This window comes from Hippichthys cyanospilos, chromosome 15, assembly GCF_059441005.1.
Source record: "Hippichthys cyanospilos isolate Australia breed blue-spotted pipefish chromosome 15, RoL_Hcya_1.0, whole genome shotgun sequence".
Classification (NCBI taxonomy): domain Eukaryota; kingdom Metazoa; phylum Chordata; class Actinopteri; order Syngnathiformes; family Syngnathidae; genus Hippichthys; species Hippichthys cyanospilos.
Genome location: NC_142383.1, coordinates 15,294,524 through 15,314,690, shown reverse-complemented (window position 1 = coordinate 15,314,690; position 20,167 = coordinate 15,294,524). Strand labels below are relative to the sequence as shown.

The 20,167-nt window shown below is 42.2% G+C and overlaps 1 protein-coding gene across 5 annotated transcripts; it reads left to right on the top strand.

Moving 5' to 3' along the window:
- Positions 1–1,096: 1,096 nt before the first annotated feature.
- On the top strand, positions 1,097–20,140 carry rfx3 (regulatory factor X, 3 (influences HLA class II expression)). 5 transcript variants are annotated; one of them, XM_088434287.1, is made up of 17 exons: positions 1,097–1,263; positions 7,629–7,741; positions 7,823–7,911; positions 9,152–9,410; positions 10,485–10,559; positions 11,815–11,996; positions 12,071–12,190; positions 12,258–12,382; positions 12,491–12,606; positions 13,355–13,470; positions 13,542–13,696; positions 13,768–13,865; positions 13,962–14,111; positions 14,810–15,018; positions 15,086–15,239; positions 15,476–15,518; positions 15,633–20,140. In XM_088434287.1, the coding sequence occupies exons 2-17, from the start codon at positions 7,634–7,636 to the stop codon at positions 15,911–15,913; spliced, it is 2,280 nt and encodes a 759-aa protein (XP_088290413.1). In that variant the 5' UTR covers positions 1,097–1,263; positions 7,629–7,633; the 3' UTR covers positions 15,914–20,140. The 5 variants fall into 5 exon arrangements, with proteins under 5 accessions (XP_088290413.1, XP_088290415.1, XP_088290410.1 ...); XM_088434289.1 differs by lacking the exon at positions 10,485–10,559; XM_088434284.1 differs by having other exon boundaries at positions 7,629–7,911.
- Positions 20,141–20,167: the final 27 nt, after the last annotated feature.

Below are 20,167 nucleotides of genomic sequence, written 5' to 3'. Positions count from 1 at the left end.
ACATTTATAACTAAATATTTTTCAGGTATTATTATATACCTAAAAATACATTCTTCTACTTACTGTTGACTGAAAATGACACCACCTCTGGACCAAGGCTTGGTCAGCCAATCACGGATCACCTGTTGGTCACGTGACATTTCCAAGCATAGATGCGATTGGTCATTACCTGATCCTTAAGCGCACGTGATATCATTTTCAGTTGACGTCAAGTGGCAAAATGTGTGTTTTCTAAAAGTATTAGTTGAAAATGAAAAAAAAAAATTAGTCATCAAGTTTTTTTTTTTTTTTTTTAAATAATGTTAATCTTTAATGATTTATAGTGATGTTGTGCTTGGGTTATTTTGAATAGTATTAAAAAGAAGACATTTGTTGTTGTTTTCACATAAATATACAATGATTTTATTGACATCCAAACAGGGAATACATTTTCCTCCATGCAGCCCACAAGCTAAAATGAGTTTGACACCCATATTAAAAATCTATCATTAGCTTTTTTTTCTTTCTTTTTTTTTAAGTATCTGCCGTGGGCCACTTCAAAATGGCTGGAGGGTGGGAAAATGGCCCCCCGGCCATGGTTTGGACACCCCTTGACTAGATCCTCCTGAGATCCAGACTATATTATCTACTTCAGCAAGATAGCAGTTGCATCCCAAACACGAGAAACTTCGTTGGAAAGGCCAGGATGTCCTCTACTGAGGACACTCGGGCTTAATAGGGTCGATGGAATGACTCAAAAGATGTACAGTACGGTAGATCAAAAACAGATGTCAGGCGCATCTCTGAGTTTTTACCTTTGCACTTTTTTACTTTCACTTTCCTTTTTTTTCACGGTTATTTGCTACAGCCTAAATTAGAAGGATTCGTGACTTTTCCCCCCCACCTCTGCTTAGTTAAAAATATGTATCGTTGGAATGATGAGCGTCGCCGATTGTGTCTTATTTGACGCTATTAAAACATTGTGATGTTCGCCTCCAAACCACCACGAGCGGAAAACATGAAAGCGCTGCCCACGTATTGATGTATGAAATGTCAAATGAGCCAAAAGGCGTGTATTGTTATTATTATTCTTGTTATTTCCGCGAAGTGAGAGCGAGCTAATCTCCTCCCAGTTCGCTGGGAGTTTTCTAGCAACTGTTGCCCGGTGAGGCAGCGCCATAGCCACCGTAGTCGTGGCGACTGTAACCCACCAACAACAAGCTCTCGCTTCATCATTACCACCTCCTCCACCATCCTCATACTCACCCGCCGCTCCACAAGCAGGTTTGGAAACAACCTTTCATTTTTTTTTAATTTTGCTACCCCCTCTCTCATTTGCTGCTTTCGTCCACCTTCAAACGCTTCTTCTTATTTCTTTAAGACGCGATCGCGGTGCTTGGGAGTTGTTGTTTTTTCTTTCCTTTTTTTTTCGCTCGCTCGGGTGGCTGGTAGCAGTTTTTGCTAGCGAGGGTGCTTCTTTGTAACGTGTTAGCTTCCGTGCTAACGCCGCCTCGGTTGTGTTTTTTTTCTGCGTGGGGATCGTGTGCCGACTGCCTGGCGATACGAATGCGTTTTGAGAGCACGTTTTGGGGGTAGAATTGTGGAAATAAAAGTGGCGAGTCAGGTGCTAGCTCCGGGTTAGCCCCCCCCCCCCCCCCCCCCCCCCTTTCCAGTCTCCCTGATGCTAGCTAGTCAGCTGGAGCAGGTGTCTCCCCCTTCACCCCTCCCCTCACCCCCACTCACAATGCATGCATCGGGTGAGATATTTGAGCAAGATTTCGTATTCAACTTCGATAGCCACGCCGAAGCGAAGTGGGGTTTTTTTCCCTTTCTTTTTCGGACGGGCTTCTCCGTGTCTGATAACAGCAAAGATATTACTTTCCCTTTTGTCTTAAGGGGTGGGAAAAGCGTGATAGCAGCGTGGCTAGCTGCTCCACCTGCCTGCCCCTCTTTGTGGTTTCGGAAGCCGATAAGATGCCTGATAACGCGAGGCTAAATTGCCGATACGTTTTTTTTTTTGTTTTTTTTTTTTGGGTGGTTGAAGGGGGTTATAAAAAGCAACAGCTGTCCGTTTCATGGCAATGTGGCCTTTTTAGTGGAGGATCACGCTCAATCTGGAACGATTCTGTTTGAGAATTTATCAATATGGCAATACGCGGAATCAAGACGAAAGAATCAGATATAGATATCGTTACCATGTTATTACTACTATTGTTGGTATGTACTATGTAGTACTATTGATACTAGTACAAATCAAGTTTTTCATTGCTCTGGAATGTCCTGTGGACAGATTTGAGCATACTTTAATCATACTTTAAACATCAGATATGTTTTTGATCATCATATCAATCCCCAGTACAGAAATGTGTTGTTTTACTGTTTTATATAAGTATATCTTGCAGTCAATACTGTTGGTTTTTTTTCATAAGGTACTTGTCTTCATTACAACATTGTTGAAAAAATACCTGATGTTTATGCTGCTTTTAAGTGGAATATAGTCATCAATTTGGAACCAGTCCTGGTTGAAAATACAGTATGTTGATACTGCCATGCAGTGTACTGATTATAGTATCAGTGTATAAGCATCTAATGTCAATATAGAGTCTTAAAAGGAGGACCAGGGTCATCTTGGATCCATTCCGTCAGACTCAGTGGGTGGCAAAACAATACCGATCTACAGTATATGGTTTGAGTGTTTGATATCACTTTTTTAAACCGATACCATTATGAGTGCTAAACTCAAGCAGTCACAGATACAAAGTATAGTGAGCACTAGTACTTTTGATACATAACATTTCCACAGATTATTTTAAATAGGGACATATTCCAACATAGCTTTAAAACGTCATTGAATTAATGGCAATTTACTATAGTTGGCATTGGTCATTACTCGTTGATGATTGTAAAACTGCTCCAAGAGAGTGTCCCACACTAATATCGTCTGCCATTGCTTCCCCGTGCCTTAAAATAAGGCCAGGTTTAGGCCCAATTCCGATATTTGGTATTGGTACTCACCCATCCCAAATCATATCATTTACTATCACATGTCAGTATCGCAACAGTCCTGTGAGGGCTTTTTTTATTTTATTTTTTTCAGATATTGTATGATATGAACTTGAACCAGCATAATATTATGATATTGCTACCTTATGTAAGTTGTGTCCCCATGAATTTGATATGTTAGAGCTGTCTTAGTGGAAGATCGTTCATTTTGAGGGAGAAAAAAATTGATAGATAACGTAATGATCTAATAGTAATATATCGTCAATTTTCTTTGCGCTGCCATTTTTTTCACTCGTGTTGAGTCTTTTACAAGCTGCTGCCTTTTTTTTTTTTATCAAGGGAGAGTGGGAGCAGGTGAAGGGGGCGGGCGCAAGGGTGTTTTGTTTTTTTGCCACAGGTGGTACTAGCCTGATGGACTTGAATGCATCTCGAATGCAAGTCTCAGCGACCGTGCAAAACCGAAGTAATTAAAGTGACACGGGAGTAAATAATACAAAGACATTGATCTGTTGGCATTTGCCACCGAAAATGGGGGTGCAAAGACCCCCCCCCCCCCGTCTCCCTGTTCGGCAACACACGCACAATTTTGGGGGCCGCTAGATGTCAGCTCATGTTACTTCTTACCTGTCATCTGGCGGGGCCGGAATAACGTGGTGCCACCTGCCGCCGGATCCTGTTGCATTTCCAATCAGTAAAAGAGGGGGACTGATGAATTCAATTATGCAGACATCCATTTTCATGGCTCAGCAGAATGCAGCTTGGATTCCGTTTGCTTTCCGTCCCGACCCAAGCGCACAGACATGTTAGGTTGTCAGTGAAAGTGGAGAGCGTGTTCTGGCCCCAAGCCACATCTGCCAATTTAAGCTCGCTGGGATCTTATGACCTCGCGAGTTGGGATTTTTTTATTTATTTTTTTTTTTTTTGAAGTGAAATGTTGCAATGAAAAATGTACCGGGGCCACATTCAGAGGGGGAAAAAAAAAATAATTGCAAAATGTTTACTAAATAAAAGTTATAACATTATAACCAGGCTACAGTTGTAATAGTCAGGCAATTTAAGTGTACAATTATAGACACTGGTCTAAAAAATTAACTGTTGATATTTTTCCGGTTAATCAATGATTCAACCCTTTAGCCAAAAACTGCTTATTATTTCAAATAGACAGTGCAGAAATTATGACGATATTACAAGAATCGATAGTTTTGAAAGAGGCCTTGTATCAGCCCAATATCAATATATGGTAAGTATGCTCGCCTTTCCCGTGAAAATGTTGATTATTCTCCCAAGTCAAATTAGATGTTTGTTGATGTCTTGTTGTGATTCAACATAGACAATCATTCTGATTTTACTGAGGACTACAGGATAATCGATTAGTTGTGGAGTCATTGAGTAATAGTTGCACCTGTTGTAAACATGTTACCCCCCCCCCCCCCCGAAAAAGTCAAACAGGGTTATTTATTTGTTATGGAATATTTTATACGCATTAGAACTATGTTTACTTTTTTGAGAAAATTGCACAAAGATGGTGGCCACTTTTCACATTGCTATTTTTTTAACTATTATAAAACAAGCTTTAATAAAAAGCAAAAAATGAAAATGGAAAAAAAAATGGATGTTTAATACCACTTAATACAGCTGTTGAGTAGTGACCTAACCCCCTCAAAAAACAATGGCAGATCATTTGAGGGAAAAAAAAAAAAGAAGAGTTGCCTATTCCAATGTGCTAAAATACAGGTAAAATGTACCATTGTATCCATCACATTTTTAAATATTAACATCGTAATTCCTCTGTCAAAACGGCCTTCGCTTGCTTTCTTTGGCTTGGCCGCAGTGCTGTCACCAGATCCCCTGCCTCGCCTCGCCTCGCCTCGCCTCGGCTTAAAGTTGTTCAACTGCTCTGAAAAGTCATGACTCAGTCGAGCCAACTTCCTAAAAAAGTACACCGGCGAGCATTTTCTTAAAGGGGCAACCTTGCGCTTGTCGTCATTGTCACGTTAGAGAGAGGAATTGAATTGGGCGTGCGGGTGCAGGGCTCAAAAATGTTGCCCTCCTCGATCTCTTTTGTTCCTGTGTGCCTTTGTAGGGCTTGCACTTGCTCGGCGGAGCACAGCGTTTAAGTGGGCCACGAGGGAGTGCGCCTGAATGGTGAGGCAGAAGGTGTGTTTTAGTGTGTGTGGGGGGAGGGCGTGGGGTGAGGCAACCCGGCAATTTAGTTTTGTGATGCAGGGCTTCTCTTTTTATTTATTTTTTCCAAACCGATGTTTGCTTGCTTTTTCCTTCAAAAATTGCACAGTGTCTTTATTTCTAATTATTACCCGACTAAAGTCCTTCATGAAAACGGACTGATTATAATCTTTTGCGTTTAATGAAAGTAAGACATTTGCTTATATTGGAAAACTATTGACCAAACTAGTAAATGAATCAGTTTGAAAAGGGTTGGTGAAAACGTCAAACTATTTTTTTTTCACTTAACGTGACCAATAATAATCTTGAAAAAATGGTTTGGAATAAACTTTCATTCAAAATACCATTTGACTGCATTCGAAATAAGAAATAGAATCATTTATTCTAAAACTATTCAATAGTGACAGATGTACTGCCAACAATTCTGACTTTAATTATGGATGGGCGAGCACCGATACTAGGTAGCCGATACCTAGCCTTATCTCAAGCTGATGCGATGGACGATGGAGGCCGATATCAGCTTTCTTATATAATAGAAAATTTGCACTTTGTGTAATCTTAAAAGGAGGATATGATGGGATGTAGGGGTGTTTCTTTAAAAGTATTTTTTAACCTTTTTGGGGGGGATGGTCGGTTGCATCAAAATTACCAGTAGTATCGGGACTTGGTTTCGATAACGGTGACAACTGAAGATTTGAGCACTTTTATTGATATCAGCCCCAAAAATGATGCGGTATGAAACATCCCCGGTGATGATAAAAGCGTATGATAAAAGAACGATGATTTGAAACTAGTGTTTTGAGATAAAACTATGGCCACAAAACAAATTCAACTTGTTCCCTAAGGCATCACTGTAGTCTTTAGAACATCTCAAATGTGGGTGTAGGTACCCTGGGGGTAGGTGAGGGTCCTTTGGAGGTATATAAGATTTTAACAGGGTTTCTGCAGGTATCAGCAAATCTAATGCCATGATAGAACCAGTACGTTCTTTTTCAAATTAAGTGCAAATTAATTGGAACGCTTTCTGCTGACTTACTGCTAAACTGTTTTGTCTCCACACATTTTTATGTCTGCAATTCTTACACCAGAAGACTTACACCAGAAGGAGCGAATGTTCACTGATTTTTTTTCTTCTTTACACCCTTTTTAATTCTCTATGCCTTTTAAAAATAGTTGAGAATACAAAACTGAAGGAAAATAACGGCGATTCTTTCCCCCCCGCACCCCGGTGCAGAGATTGACTCTGCTTTGTATTGTAACTCGGAGGTCAGCCGCCCTAACTGCTAATGCGAGCGAAAGCTCAAAAAGACACCCACAGAAAAAGGCCCAGTGTGAAACGGAAGATAAAGGGGAAGAAGCAGGCTGTCCCCAGAGAGACTGCTGGCTGTAAGGATTCCTGACAGCCTTCCTTACTAAGGAAACCCAGCTTAATTAACCAAGAGAGGTTTGTTCATGGAAACTGTGATGGGGGAGGAGCCACACCCCCCCCCCCCCCCTCAGGAACAGCAACCCACAACTAAATACTACTCTATTATTAACTCCCGATTCCAAATGATCGCCGAGCGGTATTCATGCTCTTGGCAGGATTGACGCCATAACGGCCCCGCCGATGAGCGAGTTTCCTGCGCCGAGCGGTGTCCAAACGCGCCGGCTGGCAAAGCAAAGAGGAGCCGCGTGTATTTGGAGTTTGTTACATATTAACCGGCTTTATGGCCGCCGACCTGGAGACGGGACCATGTGCCGCTGATGCATGAGCTGCTCGGTACATTGAGTACGGCGCCGCACAGAACAGGTGCCATCGATTCCGCCAAGACGGATGAGCCTGTTACGGGGCCTGCTTTGGCCAGACAACACTTTGGTTTACAAATATTTCCCATCCTCTTTTCCCTGCGTATTAAGGCCACGGTGATGAGAATCAAACCCAAATTGGGAACGTCGAAACTTCGCTGATGATCTTCCAGTTTTAGGCTGAAAGCTGAATCGGAGTAGTACCTGAGCCTGCAACTATCAAGTTTAATAATTTGTCAATTCATCTGATTTCCCCCTTTCCTTTTGCCTAAGTTTTCTTTTTTTCCCGAATTGACAATGCAGACATTCTACAAAACATAAATTATGACATGTCAAAATATCAACAAAAAACATGCTCGATTTCCAAAGTGCAGTGCACGCTTTTCTATGATTCAACAAAAGGAATCAGTTTGCTACTGACTATATTTCATATCTTAATTATTTGCACAGAATAAATAAAAAAGCTCATGTCTGGATGAGTGCGTACCGATACAAAGTTTTGTTTCAGGCGGATAACAGGCCTCATTTAAAGAACGGTGTCAGTACTTGTCAGCCACTTCATTAAATTGCAAGGAAAACATTGGTCTCCATTTTAACTAGACTGCCGGTGAATGAGTTAAAAAAAAGGTATTGTAATAATAATAAAATAATGGGCATGTTTTGTGCCTCCCTAGGCGCCATGCAGACCCCTGAAGCAGGCGCTGACTCCACCTCCACCGTCCCTATTCAGACCACCGTGCCTGTCCAGCCAGCCGGCTCCACCCAGCAGCTGCCCGTCCAGCAACAGGTAACGGCGTCACGGTACCGCACAAGCGCGGCCGTCCGCGCTCCGGCTTCTCAAACGCGCGTCTCGGCTATTGCATTCCAGACGCAGACAGTTCAACAGGTCCAGCATGTTTACCCGGCGCAGGTGCAGTACGTGGAAGAAAACAGTGGCGTCTACACCAACGGCAACATGTGAGTCAGGCCTCCGCCCCTGCGCGCTCACACGCGCACGAGTAGCGAGGGATTACGTCCCCTAGAGCCTTCTGGGGCCGCCATTGATGTCACCGGCACATGGTGGCGGCGGCCAGAGCGCGCAGTCACCTGAACATGACCAGAAGTAGGCTTTTTTTTTTTTTTTTAAAGTGCTAAGGTTAAGATGGCGTCCCCCTAGGGGGCTTGCCATTAAGGAGCTGAGCTGCCAATGCGTGCTCAGACATCAACACACCAACCGTCAAACACAGATTTTGACTGACATGCAAGTACGAGCGCGGAGCCACTGGTGGCACGGTATGCCGCAAACCACTAAATCGCTCAAAGGCCCATAACTGTCACAATTAAGCTGTCAAGCGTCCTATGCAGTATTTTTTTATGCAATATGACTGGTTCATCATATAAAATGTATACCTTCTTATTTACTATCCATACGGGACGGCCGAGTATCGATGCCTCATGTCATATCGGTGCTGAGGTATCGGTACTTTTCCTGATAGTAGTATTTACTGTTCGCATGTGGTTGTTGTACAACCCGACTTAAAACTAGAAATTGGAATAGAAAATGTACATTTCTTGCTGTATTTCTTTGAAAAATGCTACATTGGAATGTATAGGTCTATCTTTAATGGGGGGTTTTTTTCGGGGGGGGATACTTTATTGTTCATAGGTACCGATACCGAAACTTGCACTGGTACCAATTGCATCCCTCCTATTGATTTGGTCCTTCAAATTAATGATTTATCATCTGACCAATCTAATGGAGCACTATTAGCTTAATTTGAAACCTGCACATAAACCTAGAGTAATGTTCGATACCGGTCTGATCCAATGAGGAATAATAAATGTTTTAAGTTTTTAGTGTGAAATGTTAGAAAACATTCAAGCAAGTGGATACCATTCAAACAAATAACGATAATCAGCGACAGTAGATAAGAGAAAATGTGACCTGTTTATTGTATAATTACTAATAATCGTAATAATGTGCAGCAATTGACTGAAATACATTAGAATAAATAACAATAAATACAATAAAATAAAATCAATTTGAAAAAATAACTGACCCCTGTATACGAGTGATAATATCAGAGATTTTGGATGTAGGCTGCTATAACGTGAAACTTTTTTTTGGGTGGGGTTGACATCAGACCAAAATCTGGTATTAAGATCAATTCGGGATACGCTTATCAAAATTACTCATCGTCTCTATGTTCCCAAACAGAAGAACCTACTCGTACTCGGAGCCACAGCTGTACAGCCAGAACAGTGGCGGGAGCTACTTTGACACCCAAGGGAGCTCGTCCCAGGTGTCCACGGTGGTCACCTCGCACGGCATGGCCAATAACGGCGGCGGGGGGAACGGAGGCATGAGTATGGGCCTGGCTGGGAGTCAGGTAATCGGCGGCGGTTCCGGGGCCTACCTCATGGACAACGCCGGCGCGCACCCCGCCGCCCAGACCGCGCGGGCCTCCCCGGCGACTGTAAGTGGACCAACCAACGGCTTCTTCACTTCCAAAGTTCTCCTATCTAATTCTAGCCCCTGTTAGGGATCACCGTTTTTTTTTTTATTGTACCGTAGTACAATTGTAATTCACGCTAACGCGGAATAGGGGAAAATGCTTGTCAGAAAAAGGCGGAGGATGAATGGCTACAGCATGCAATTGTTACACGTATTTTTGGAATGTGCGTATGGAAATTGCGATCGTCAAATCCGTCACAATGGAATCTTGAAGGTTTGGTCGAGTGCAAGTGTTCTATTAATAACAGTTGCATCCCTTTCAACTTCATTTCCTGTTTACACACATGTGCATGTCACTCAATTAGTACAATTTAAAAGTTTATTTATTGACATACTTCATTTCTAAAGATGAAACAGGTGTTTTTACTTTTTTTTTCTTGACTGATCAACATTTTTCGTGTTGGAAGGGTTCTAAAATGGCTGGTACTGAATAAATCAAGTAATTGATTACTTTAGTATATAATCACCTAAGTAATTGATTATTGCACAAAGTAGTACTTATTTACCGAAATTAATCCTTTACTTTACTAGTACTTAGCTCATTTTGTACCTTACATTTTTAGTCTCTCCTTTAGCCAAAAAACTGAAGAAAAAAAACTGAGAAAAATGAATAAATAGCCGAGATTTAATGTCTGGGATTTGAAAAACGTAAAAATAGGTCTTTGGGATTGAATGCGTTAAGGCCATTCTTCAGATTTCTTGATAGTAAAGTTCAGGTTTATGTCAGCTGTATTCTAAATTAAACTCAGGTTATCAAAGTCCTGACATGTTTTATTTGGAAATTTCTCATCTGTAAATAACTACTAATTAAATAACTCTAATTTTCAACATATTGCAGCTAAATTTGAGTTGTGCTCTGCTTGGGTTTACCAGCGCTTGCTCTGTGGTCTTCTCCACGACTGTCTTTATTTTAGCCAGCAGCTACAAACTGTTTATTTATTTCTTTATTTACTTTACCTTCCTGTCTTTATTTTTGTTTAGTTTTTGTTTCCCTCCTCTTACATTTTGTTGTCCTGTGCTTGGTGGTTTTTGTCAGATTGAAATGGCGATTGAGACGCTCCAAAAATCTGAGGGCTTATCAAGTCAGAGAAGCTCGCTGCTCAACAGCCATGTAAGTTGCAACGCTGTGCCTTCTTCTGCTTGGACCTTGACCTGTCGTCAAATGGCTCTTTCCTCTTTCTTGTTGGCTCGCTTTCTTGCTACTCTCAACTCCACACCGCCACCTTGGTTCGCCACTTGCCTCTTTTGCTCACTGACGTTCAGGTTTAAGTTTGGTTTTTCATCACAGGCTGGTGGTTTTCCTTTTTTTTTGTGTTTTATCCTGAATTCTTGTTCAATTGCTAAGTAAGGATGCTGAAAAAATATATATGCTGACATGGTACAATACTGCACCTGGCATTAGCGGCTAATGGCTAACAGGTAGCTGTTAAATAAGTTCCCCGAAATGATTGGAAAGAGTCGTCAGACTACTTTTTAAAGACCGTTTAATTGGCCAAAATTACTCTCGCACTCTTTAATGTTGACAACTTGGCACATTTGTAGTTCTTGGTTAGCTTTTTTTTTTTTTAAGCTACCGTGGGTATGAAGTCACTTTTCGGGTTAGGGTTCCCATATTCACTTCCGTTTTGCACATTTAAACTTTATGTTAAAAAACATGTTGATTATCTAAATATGTTTTGCAATTAGTTGTTTGCTATCCGGTTGTATTTTCTTATTTGAAACAGTTTTTTCAACTCATGTCTTATACCTTGCCAGAGGCCTCCAATATTTAAAAATGTTTTATTATATATATATATATATATATATATATATATATATATATATATATATATATATATATATATATATATATATATATATAAATTTCATCAACATATTCAATGACTTTGAATATTTAATAGAATAAACTGACTTTATTTGTGTCCATAAGTGTACTCTTTTAGTGAGGCTCAAAGATGCCACAAGATGGCGCCAAAGCCTTGGAAAAAAGAAAGTCATTTGAGTCAACAGAGTACAGTTTTGTTAAAATTGCTACATTTTGTTAGATAGTATCATGTGTAAAATGTCGTGTTGAAGTTGTGAAAATGTAGTTGAAGTTGTGGCATATTCACACCAGTATATGTTTGGTAAATTTATTCTTTTGTAAGCTATATCCTCCTGAGAGCCAGCCTATCTTAGCTTAGTTTAGTGTGACTTGGTTGAGTAGTTCCAAAAAAAAGACCAAAATCAAATGCCCATCATAATGGACACAGATGAATAGATCAGGATAATACGAGTTTGAAATGATATCAATCGGTTTTAGGAACTACTTTATTTCGGCGCGTGGTTGGGTCCCAATCTAAATCAACGCGTGTCTTTCTTTCTAGCTGCAATGGCTGCTGGACAACTACGAGACAGCAGAGGGCGTGAGTCTGCCGCGATCCACCCTCTACAATCACTACCTGCGCCACTGCCAGGAGCAGAAGCTGGACCCCGTAAACGCGGCGTCCTTCGGCAAACTCATCCGCTCCATCTTCATGGGACTCCGCACGAGACGCCTCGGGACGAGGTCGGCTCTCGCGGGCCCGCTGGGACTTAAGGCCGTCGCTTCTTATTGCGTGACATTCTGCTCGTGTCTCGCAGGGGGAACTCCAAATATCATTACTACGGCATACGTGTGAAGCCCGACTCGCCTCTCAACCGACTCCAGGAGGACATGCAGTACATGGCCCTCAGACAGCAGCCCGTTCAGCAGAAACAGAGGTGACGCCGGGTCCTCGTGCAAACCTCCTTCAGTTTTTCTCCAAACTGACACGTCCCGCCATTTCAGGTTCAAACCGGTGCAGAAGTTTGACACCAGCCCCACAGAAAACTACTCGAGCGGGGGCCACAACCAGCCGGGGGCGGCGGAGCAGACCGTCATCGCGCAGAGTCAGCACCACCAGCAGTTCTTGGGTCCGTCGCCAGATTGAAAAGCGATCAAATCTCATAAACCGTTTAAAAGTACCCTTACAGGACAGCTCGTCCCGCAGCGAATCGTTTTAACTGTCACTATGGCAACAGACGCATCGCGGGCACTCCCGGACTTCGCAGAGCTGGACCTGGGGCCTAGCAATCCGGAGAACATCAGCACGGAGGACGTCAAGGCTCTTCAATCACTTTACAGGGAGCACTGTGAGGTATAACGCCTTTTTGTTTTTTGCTATACAACAGCTTATCAAACGCTATAAATTAAAATATTATGTAAACAAATGAGTTCTATCACCAACATTTTTTTCACATATAATTGTAGGTCAAATAATCGCTAATTATACTACAGATACTGCTCAGATGGAGGCCATCATGTTTCTTTTGTCTACAGAAAGCCAAAGAAACTTGATTTTAATTGCCTTTTGAATATCTTTTTGCATCTTCTGCAGCCATTTATGCAATGGTAAATAAAAAGATGGAAGAGATGAAAAGAAAGAATGAGAAGTGGGAGGGGGTCCGCTCTATGCTAAACTCCTCTAGATTCTACACACTGCGGCTTTGCGTTAAAATCTGTATTTTGCTCTTAATTTATGACCCTCTATTAAAAATTAACATTTGCTCCAAATATTTTTAGTGTTATAAATATTTTCTCTGCACTTCAAGTGCCTGAGTCAGTGTGAATTCGTAGGCGTTTCCAAACTTTTGACTGGCACTGTAAACTCGCATCAAGCGCCAAGTGTCTTAAGTAAAAGCAATAAACACACAATCAAAAATGGTCACGATCCACGCAGTGAAAAGGTTGCGTGTGTTGACTGAGATCTTCTTTTAAATGCCAACTGCTGGCATTTGGAATATTCTCATCATAAAAGTTTTGAAAAAAAAAAAAATCGTCATCGGGTCGTTGAGTGTATGGAGGAGTTTTTCACTGCTCACCGTTCGTTGCCGTTTTCTTCTCAGGCCATCTTGGACGTGGTCATCAACCTGCAGTTTAGTCTCATCGAGAAGCTCTGGCAAACATTCTGGCGCTATACTCCGCCCGACTCTGTAGATGGCGCCACTATAACAGAAAACAGGTGCGTACATGTGGATGATGTCATTCAAAGCACCTCTGAAAAACGACGGCGTTTTTATGTCCGACACGCAGCAGCATAAGCGAGATCGAAGCCCGACTGCCGCAGTCGCAGCTGCTGGCGCTGTGCAGACACGACGCCGTGCTCAAGTGGATGAGCACCTGCGACCATCTGATGTACCAGGCCCTTGTGGAGATCCTCATCCCTGATGTCCTCAGACCCATTCCCAGTGAGCCGCCGACTCGAACCCTCTCGAGCAATCACGTCGATAAAAATAAAAATGTTTCGGGGGTTTTGCAGGTGCCTTGACTCAAGCCATTCGCAATTTTGCCAAAAGCCTGGAAAGTTGGCTCAATAATGCCATGAATGCGATTCCGCAAAGGATGATCCAGACCAAGGTGGTTATATTGTTACACTCCGGTCCTCTGGGTGGCGCTAGTGAATATAACAGTTGAAAAAGAAGTTTGTTGTGTGCCTGTTTGTTTTTTGAGCAGGTTGCCGCTGTTAGTGCCTTTGCGCAAACACTACGCAGATACACATCTCTGAACCACCTGGCTCAAGCGGCACGCGCCGTATTGCAGAACACGTCGCAGATCAACCAGATGCTCAGCGACCTCAACCGGGTCGACTTTGCCAACGTGCAGGTCCGTGTCGTGCATTGTTTAAATGAGTTTGGGTTTTCACTTCGTTTGGATTTTTTTTCCAGTTAGTTTTAAGATTTTTCATGCAGAATTTTTTTTTAATAGTTTTTATCTTTTTATTTTTTCAAATAGTTTTAGTTAGGTGTTCTTCGGTTGTGGGTTTAGTTATGCGATGATTAATCAATCAATCGGCAATCTATTGGTTACAGAATTAATCGAAAATTATTTTGAGATGTTTAGAAATAAAAGCAGAACCAACCCTACTTCAATGTACACACCAGCAGAATCAACATATTCATAACACATTTGGATCGTTAGAATACTGCGCCAACACAACAGTGACGCGCCTGATTGCATTTACTTGTGGCGAGTGGTTGCATATAAAATAGCTTTTCAAACTCAAAATCAATATGTCGATAGGGTCTTCTGTCTGCCTTTTTTATCAGGAGATTGCCCCCTTGTGGCTCTTAGCGGCAGATAAGCCACAGTGTTCAAAAAGTTGAGGCTTATAGTCTGAAATTTACAGTGTAATAATTGACAAGGACAAGATTTTCAACATTTTCACAAGGTAGTTAAATGTAAGATGCCATTTCAGTAGGTTTTATGAACTTGTTTTTGTTGTTATAGTTATTGCGTTAGTAACACACAGTCGGTATTTCATCGACCTCGGAGAATTGACGCCCCGTTGTCGACGCCGACAGGAGCAAGCGTCGTGGGTGTGCCAGTGCGAGGAGAGTACGGTTCAGCACTTGGAGCAGGACTTCAAGGCTACCCTACAGCAGCAAAGCTCTCTGGAGCAGTGGGCGGCCTGGCTGGACAACGTGGTCACGCAAGTCCTCAAGCCCTACGAGCAGCGGCCCAGCTTCCCCAAGGCCGCCCGCCAGTTCCTACTCAAGTGGTCTTTCTACAGGTGGGAAAACGCACGAGCGGGGCCCCAGGGAAGGAACATATCATTTTTTTTTTCTCCTCCTCGTCAGTTCGATGGTCATCAGGGACCTGACCCTGCGCAGTGCTGCAAGCTTCGGTTCTTTTCACCTGATCCGCCTGCTCTACGACGAGTACATGTTCTACCTGGTGGAGCATCGGGTGGCCCAAGCTACCGGAGAAACTCCCATCGGCGTCATGGGCGAGGTATAACGCTCGTTAGATTATTTGGGTACGGGACAAGAGAACGGGACCCTTTTTTTTTTTTAACTACCTGAGTTGAGAAAAACCCAAAACATGTTTGCAGCGTATTAGTTAATTTTATTCTGCGTTTCGCGATTTAAAACGTACATTTTACCAAGTGGTCCTCTCCCACTGGCCCGTACCCTTTTATCACTAATATTGATTTATTCGGAGGACTAAAAATCATTTTCTATTTTCAGTTCGACAACCTGAACAGCCTGTCGCTTACGAACATCGATAAAGGTACGCGATTCTTGCACGCGTTGAGTCCTGGCTAACAGTCGACAAAACGACGTGCAACGGGGTCAGGTTTGCGTCCTAAAACTGTCAACTTCCTTCATTCCGGCCCCTCCCCAGACGAAACCAGCGGCATGGACAGCGATTTAGACGAGGAGTCCGAGGAATCCGGCGAGCCGCTGGCCAAGCGGGAGAAGTCGGAGCACGAGGTGATCCAGGTGATCCAGGTGGGCGCCATGGAGGACGGCTCCCACCCTGTGGTGGGCGTGGTCCAGCCCGGCGTCCTGCACTCGCTCCCGCAGCCCCCCCGGGACCACGGCGAGCACGTCCTGACCCCTTCGGCCGGCACCCCCGCCATCCGCCACTGCGGCGCCGCGGGCAACACCTACGCCCCCGTTTGACGGCGACGCACAACCCCGTCCCGCGTTTCCGACATATCCGTCAGCCGCCACGTTTCCGTCCGTCCGTCCGCGCGCTCGGGTCCCACGCCGGATCGATGCGGTTTACCCGCGTTTGTTCTGAATGCTGCGTCCTCCCTAAAGTCTTTACGGAATTTGCTGGAGGAATTTGAAACACAGGGTCTAAGAAAAATCCACTTTCTACTACTGATGTCTATGAGCTCAAACGCGGCCCCGCTGTATTTGAATTTTATTTTGTTTCGTACACGCCCCAAAATCATGGTGCTATTATTTGGTTTTATTAAACCTGTTACAGTTTCCCAAGGCATATGCACTACTCATAAAAAAATTGGGGATTTTCCATTTTCAGGTGAAATTTCGGGATGGATTAAAATTGCTGTAGAACATTGACAAGTGAATTTAACAGTAAAGGAGTGCCAAATTTACATTTTCATTTTAAGCATTTTTTGCTGAAAACTTGCCTATTTTATTGTTTTTGCGGGGGTTGCAAAAATTCTGCGCAATCCCTCTTATTCACATTTTTTTTTTTTTACTCAATTCCCTGCTTATTGCTAGAGTGCCATCTAGAGGAGTCAAAGAATATCACAAGTGCTTCATGAAGCACCATCACTGCTAATTGGTATTTTGGGGACCTAATTACACTTATTAGCAATGCCCGACTCGTCCACTTTTTTTTTTTTTTTTTTTTAAGTCTAAGCAAAGCTGCGTCAATTCTTGAATTTTTGCTATCCGTATCCCCAAATTTTTGGGAGTAGTGCACTTGACATTTGAATAATCTAAATCACCGCCATAATTGTCCATTTAAAAAAAGTAAATTTTCTTTACATTCAAACGCTCTGCTAGTCGCTTTGTATTTCCGGCAGATGGATGAACAAAAGTTATTTTTTCGTTTCGTTTTTTTGAAAAATGAGGTGAAACGATCATTTTTCACCGCGTTATCACGACCGACTTCTTTTCGGAGGATTGTACGTTATGTAGCCGTACGTGTGGCGTATGACCAGCGGTAGCCTTGTACCACAAGCTGCATCGTGAAAATAATTTCGCCCCTAGTGTGAGACGGAACCCCCCCCCAAATCCCTTTTGAGAAAAACGTGTGCCGCTGCTACTCCTGTAAATAGAATCGATAGCGTTAGGACGACCCGGCTGTACAAACTCCTCCCCCTTTCATCCTCGCCGCTAGCCTATTATGCACTCGGAATGGAACGTTTTTGCCTTTGTCCACGTAATCGTGAAATCAGCCTACTGGACACGTCCGACCCCCCCTCCCTTGTTTTTTGCAGTTTTCTGTCTCAATCAAATCTCTCGCAAAGGACCAAAAAAATTCAAATTAAAAAAAAAAAAAATCAAAAAAAAAAAAAAAGGAAGCGGCTGAGGGAGAGCCACTCGATGTTGTGCCATGTTACGGAGCAGAAGGAATGTCAGGGATTTAATGTACCTCGGCTTTATCACAGTGCCTTATCCTTACATGCAGCTCTTCTTGGAGTCCAGTTTTTTCTTTTTTTTGGGGGGGGGGGGGGGGGTTGCTTCCTTTGGTCCATTTAGCCTGGCTGCATCCCGTCCACTGAGAAGGCTTTCGGATTTGGGCCGTTTGGACCGAGGAGCCTTCGCCGCAGACGCGCCAGATTAGCGAAGCGCTAAGCGTTTTAATTCTCTCAATCGCATCACGCCGGTTAGCCTTTTCGCCCCTTTTCCGCCTTTCACCTTCTGCTAACTCCCGCCAGTTTTCTTTTACTCCTTTTGTAGATCGTCGAGAAATCCCAATTTTTTTTCTCTCCATCCTTTCATTCAAATACAAAACATTATTTCATAATGACAGCACGGAAAATGCACAAACATGTCCAAAAATCCCGCAAAGAAATCATTAATAATCAATCTTATTTTGAAAAACCACATTATTTAGTCTGCTCTCATGAAAGACTACAAGAAATCTAAATTAAGTCTCTAAAGTGTGATTCGCCTAATTTGATAATTGTCGACAAAAATCCCGCAAAAAAATCATTAATAATCAATCTTATTTTGAAAAACCACAACGTTATTTTGTCTGCTCTCATGAAAGACTACAAGAAATCTGAATTCATTTTCTAAAATGTGATTCGCCAAGTTTGATAATCGATGAGTTGTCGATTAATCGTCGCAGCTTTACTTGCTACTGTACTAGATTTGTTAACCGACTCCGCGCTCGATTTCACGCTGTTGCCATTTTACGTCGTCGATATTTTTTTTTTCTTGACGTACGTGTTGTTTTGCGTTGTCGGAACACATCCATCAGTCACCCTACCTCAAGCCAGCGGTGCCAGCCCCCCCCCCCCCCCCCCCCCACCTGCCCCGCCCCCTTCTCCTTAACACCTGCAGCACAGTCTGTCCAAAACTTATTGCACACGCACAAAACTACACAAAAGCGTCGCCACTGTACCACAGAGAAAAAAAAACTGCTTTTTGCTTTTCTCACACGTTTGATTTTCATTTTTAATGCTGTTTTTACACCCATCAAACACCCTGAACTCCAGCTCCCTTTTTTTGGTCATCTTTGTACAGTAAGGACCAAAAGTAGATATTTTCTGATATTCAAAGAGATATATGAATAGAGATCTATATGTATAGTATATATGCTATATAATGCTACATATATGTGTTGCTTTCTGATTGTGGAGGTAGTTGTGTGAAGTAGACTGAAAAGGGAAGGAAAAAAAAAAAGGCACGTGGACTGTACCATCTATACTTGAACTGTTTAAAGCCTTCAACGTTTTGGACACTACTAAGATTAAGCCTCATTCCAGGAAATTTATTTTGGTCTGGACCACTTGGCTGCGTTCTTATTTATTGTTATTTATTGAGTTTGGCTCATTGCCACACAGTCGGTGTAGTTAAGGACCGTAAAAGTGCAAAACTACTGTACAGAAAGAGCCCTTTTGTTGAAAAATATGCGTCAGATAGGACTGGACTGGATTTTTGCCTTACGCAAAAGTTTTATTTTGGGGGAGGGGGGGGGGGGGGTCAGTGGTTTCAATGTAAATCTCAAACTCCCTTTTTGTATAAATCCACAACACGTCGATGGTAAACTTGTATTTGTGCCTGACAAAAACAAAAAACAAAAAAAAGGCTTTGCTTTGAAATCGTATGGATGTGCTTTGGGAGCATTAAGTGCTTTCTGGTCTGTGCTGCTAGATTTTTTTTTTTTTTTTTTATGGACTGTAGTGCCAGACAGTGATTTTTTTTTAAATTATGCTAATGCTGCGAACACAACTCGTTTTGTTTGTGTTCAAAAATTTTGGGGGGAGCTGAGAATTCCCAAGCAGAAAACACTACAGATATTTCTTTAAAAAAAAAGAATAAAATCAAATAAAAACAGACGAGGCAGCTTCACTTGACCCTCAGCAAAACTCCAGTGCCTTTAACTCGGCCCCGCCCCCAACCCGACAGATGGACGCCATCAAGAGACATTTTGTTGCGACGACGGGGTACCGAAGCAGCATGGGATTATTATTTATTATTCATAACGGTAGATCGAGAGTGTGCTAGATGAAGCTCGGTTTGAAATAAGTGTACAGAACCAAGTCAAACTTTTTTTGTTTCCTTATTTCTCATGATGGTGAATAAATGTCGCTCTTTTGTTTTTTGTTTTTTTTGGGTTGCTGTGATTAGTATTTGGATGTTTTCAAGTGCCATTGGACCGTCAAGAGTGAGTTCATCTGTAGCACGCTCAAATGCAAGCACAAGCATTTTGGCAGGAGGCTTTTTCTTTTTTTCCCCCCCCCTCAATCAAGCCAAGATTGAAAAGTAAAAAATGTAAATAACCCCAAGTGAAGGTATATTTATTTGTCCTGGTTATTAGATTTTTTTTTTTTTTTTTGGGGGGGGGTCCTTTTTTTTGATCATGTATAATATATAATATATCCACATAATTTCCATGTCTTTCTTTCTGTGCTGTTTTTATTCTTCTTGAACTTGGCGAGCGTGTAGGGTGATTTGTATCGTTGTATTTTGCATATAAAACAAGGACGACCGGGGGGAATTTTATATTTATAAAAAAGAAAAAAAAAAAGATTTAGTGTGTCGTACTGCTGAATTTAGAAACTATTAAAAAGACACATGTAGTTTGTTTGTTTTTTCTGAATATTTCAGATCTCAGCTCAGGCTAGCTTAGTGTTGTTCCCTCCCCTTCAATTTTGTGAATTTGTCTTTGCTGTAATAAACGTTTTCTTGTCAAAATTATGCCTCTTGTGTGTTAAAAAAAAC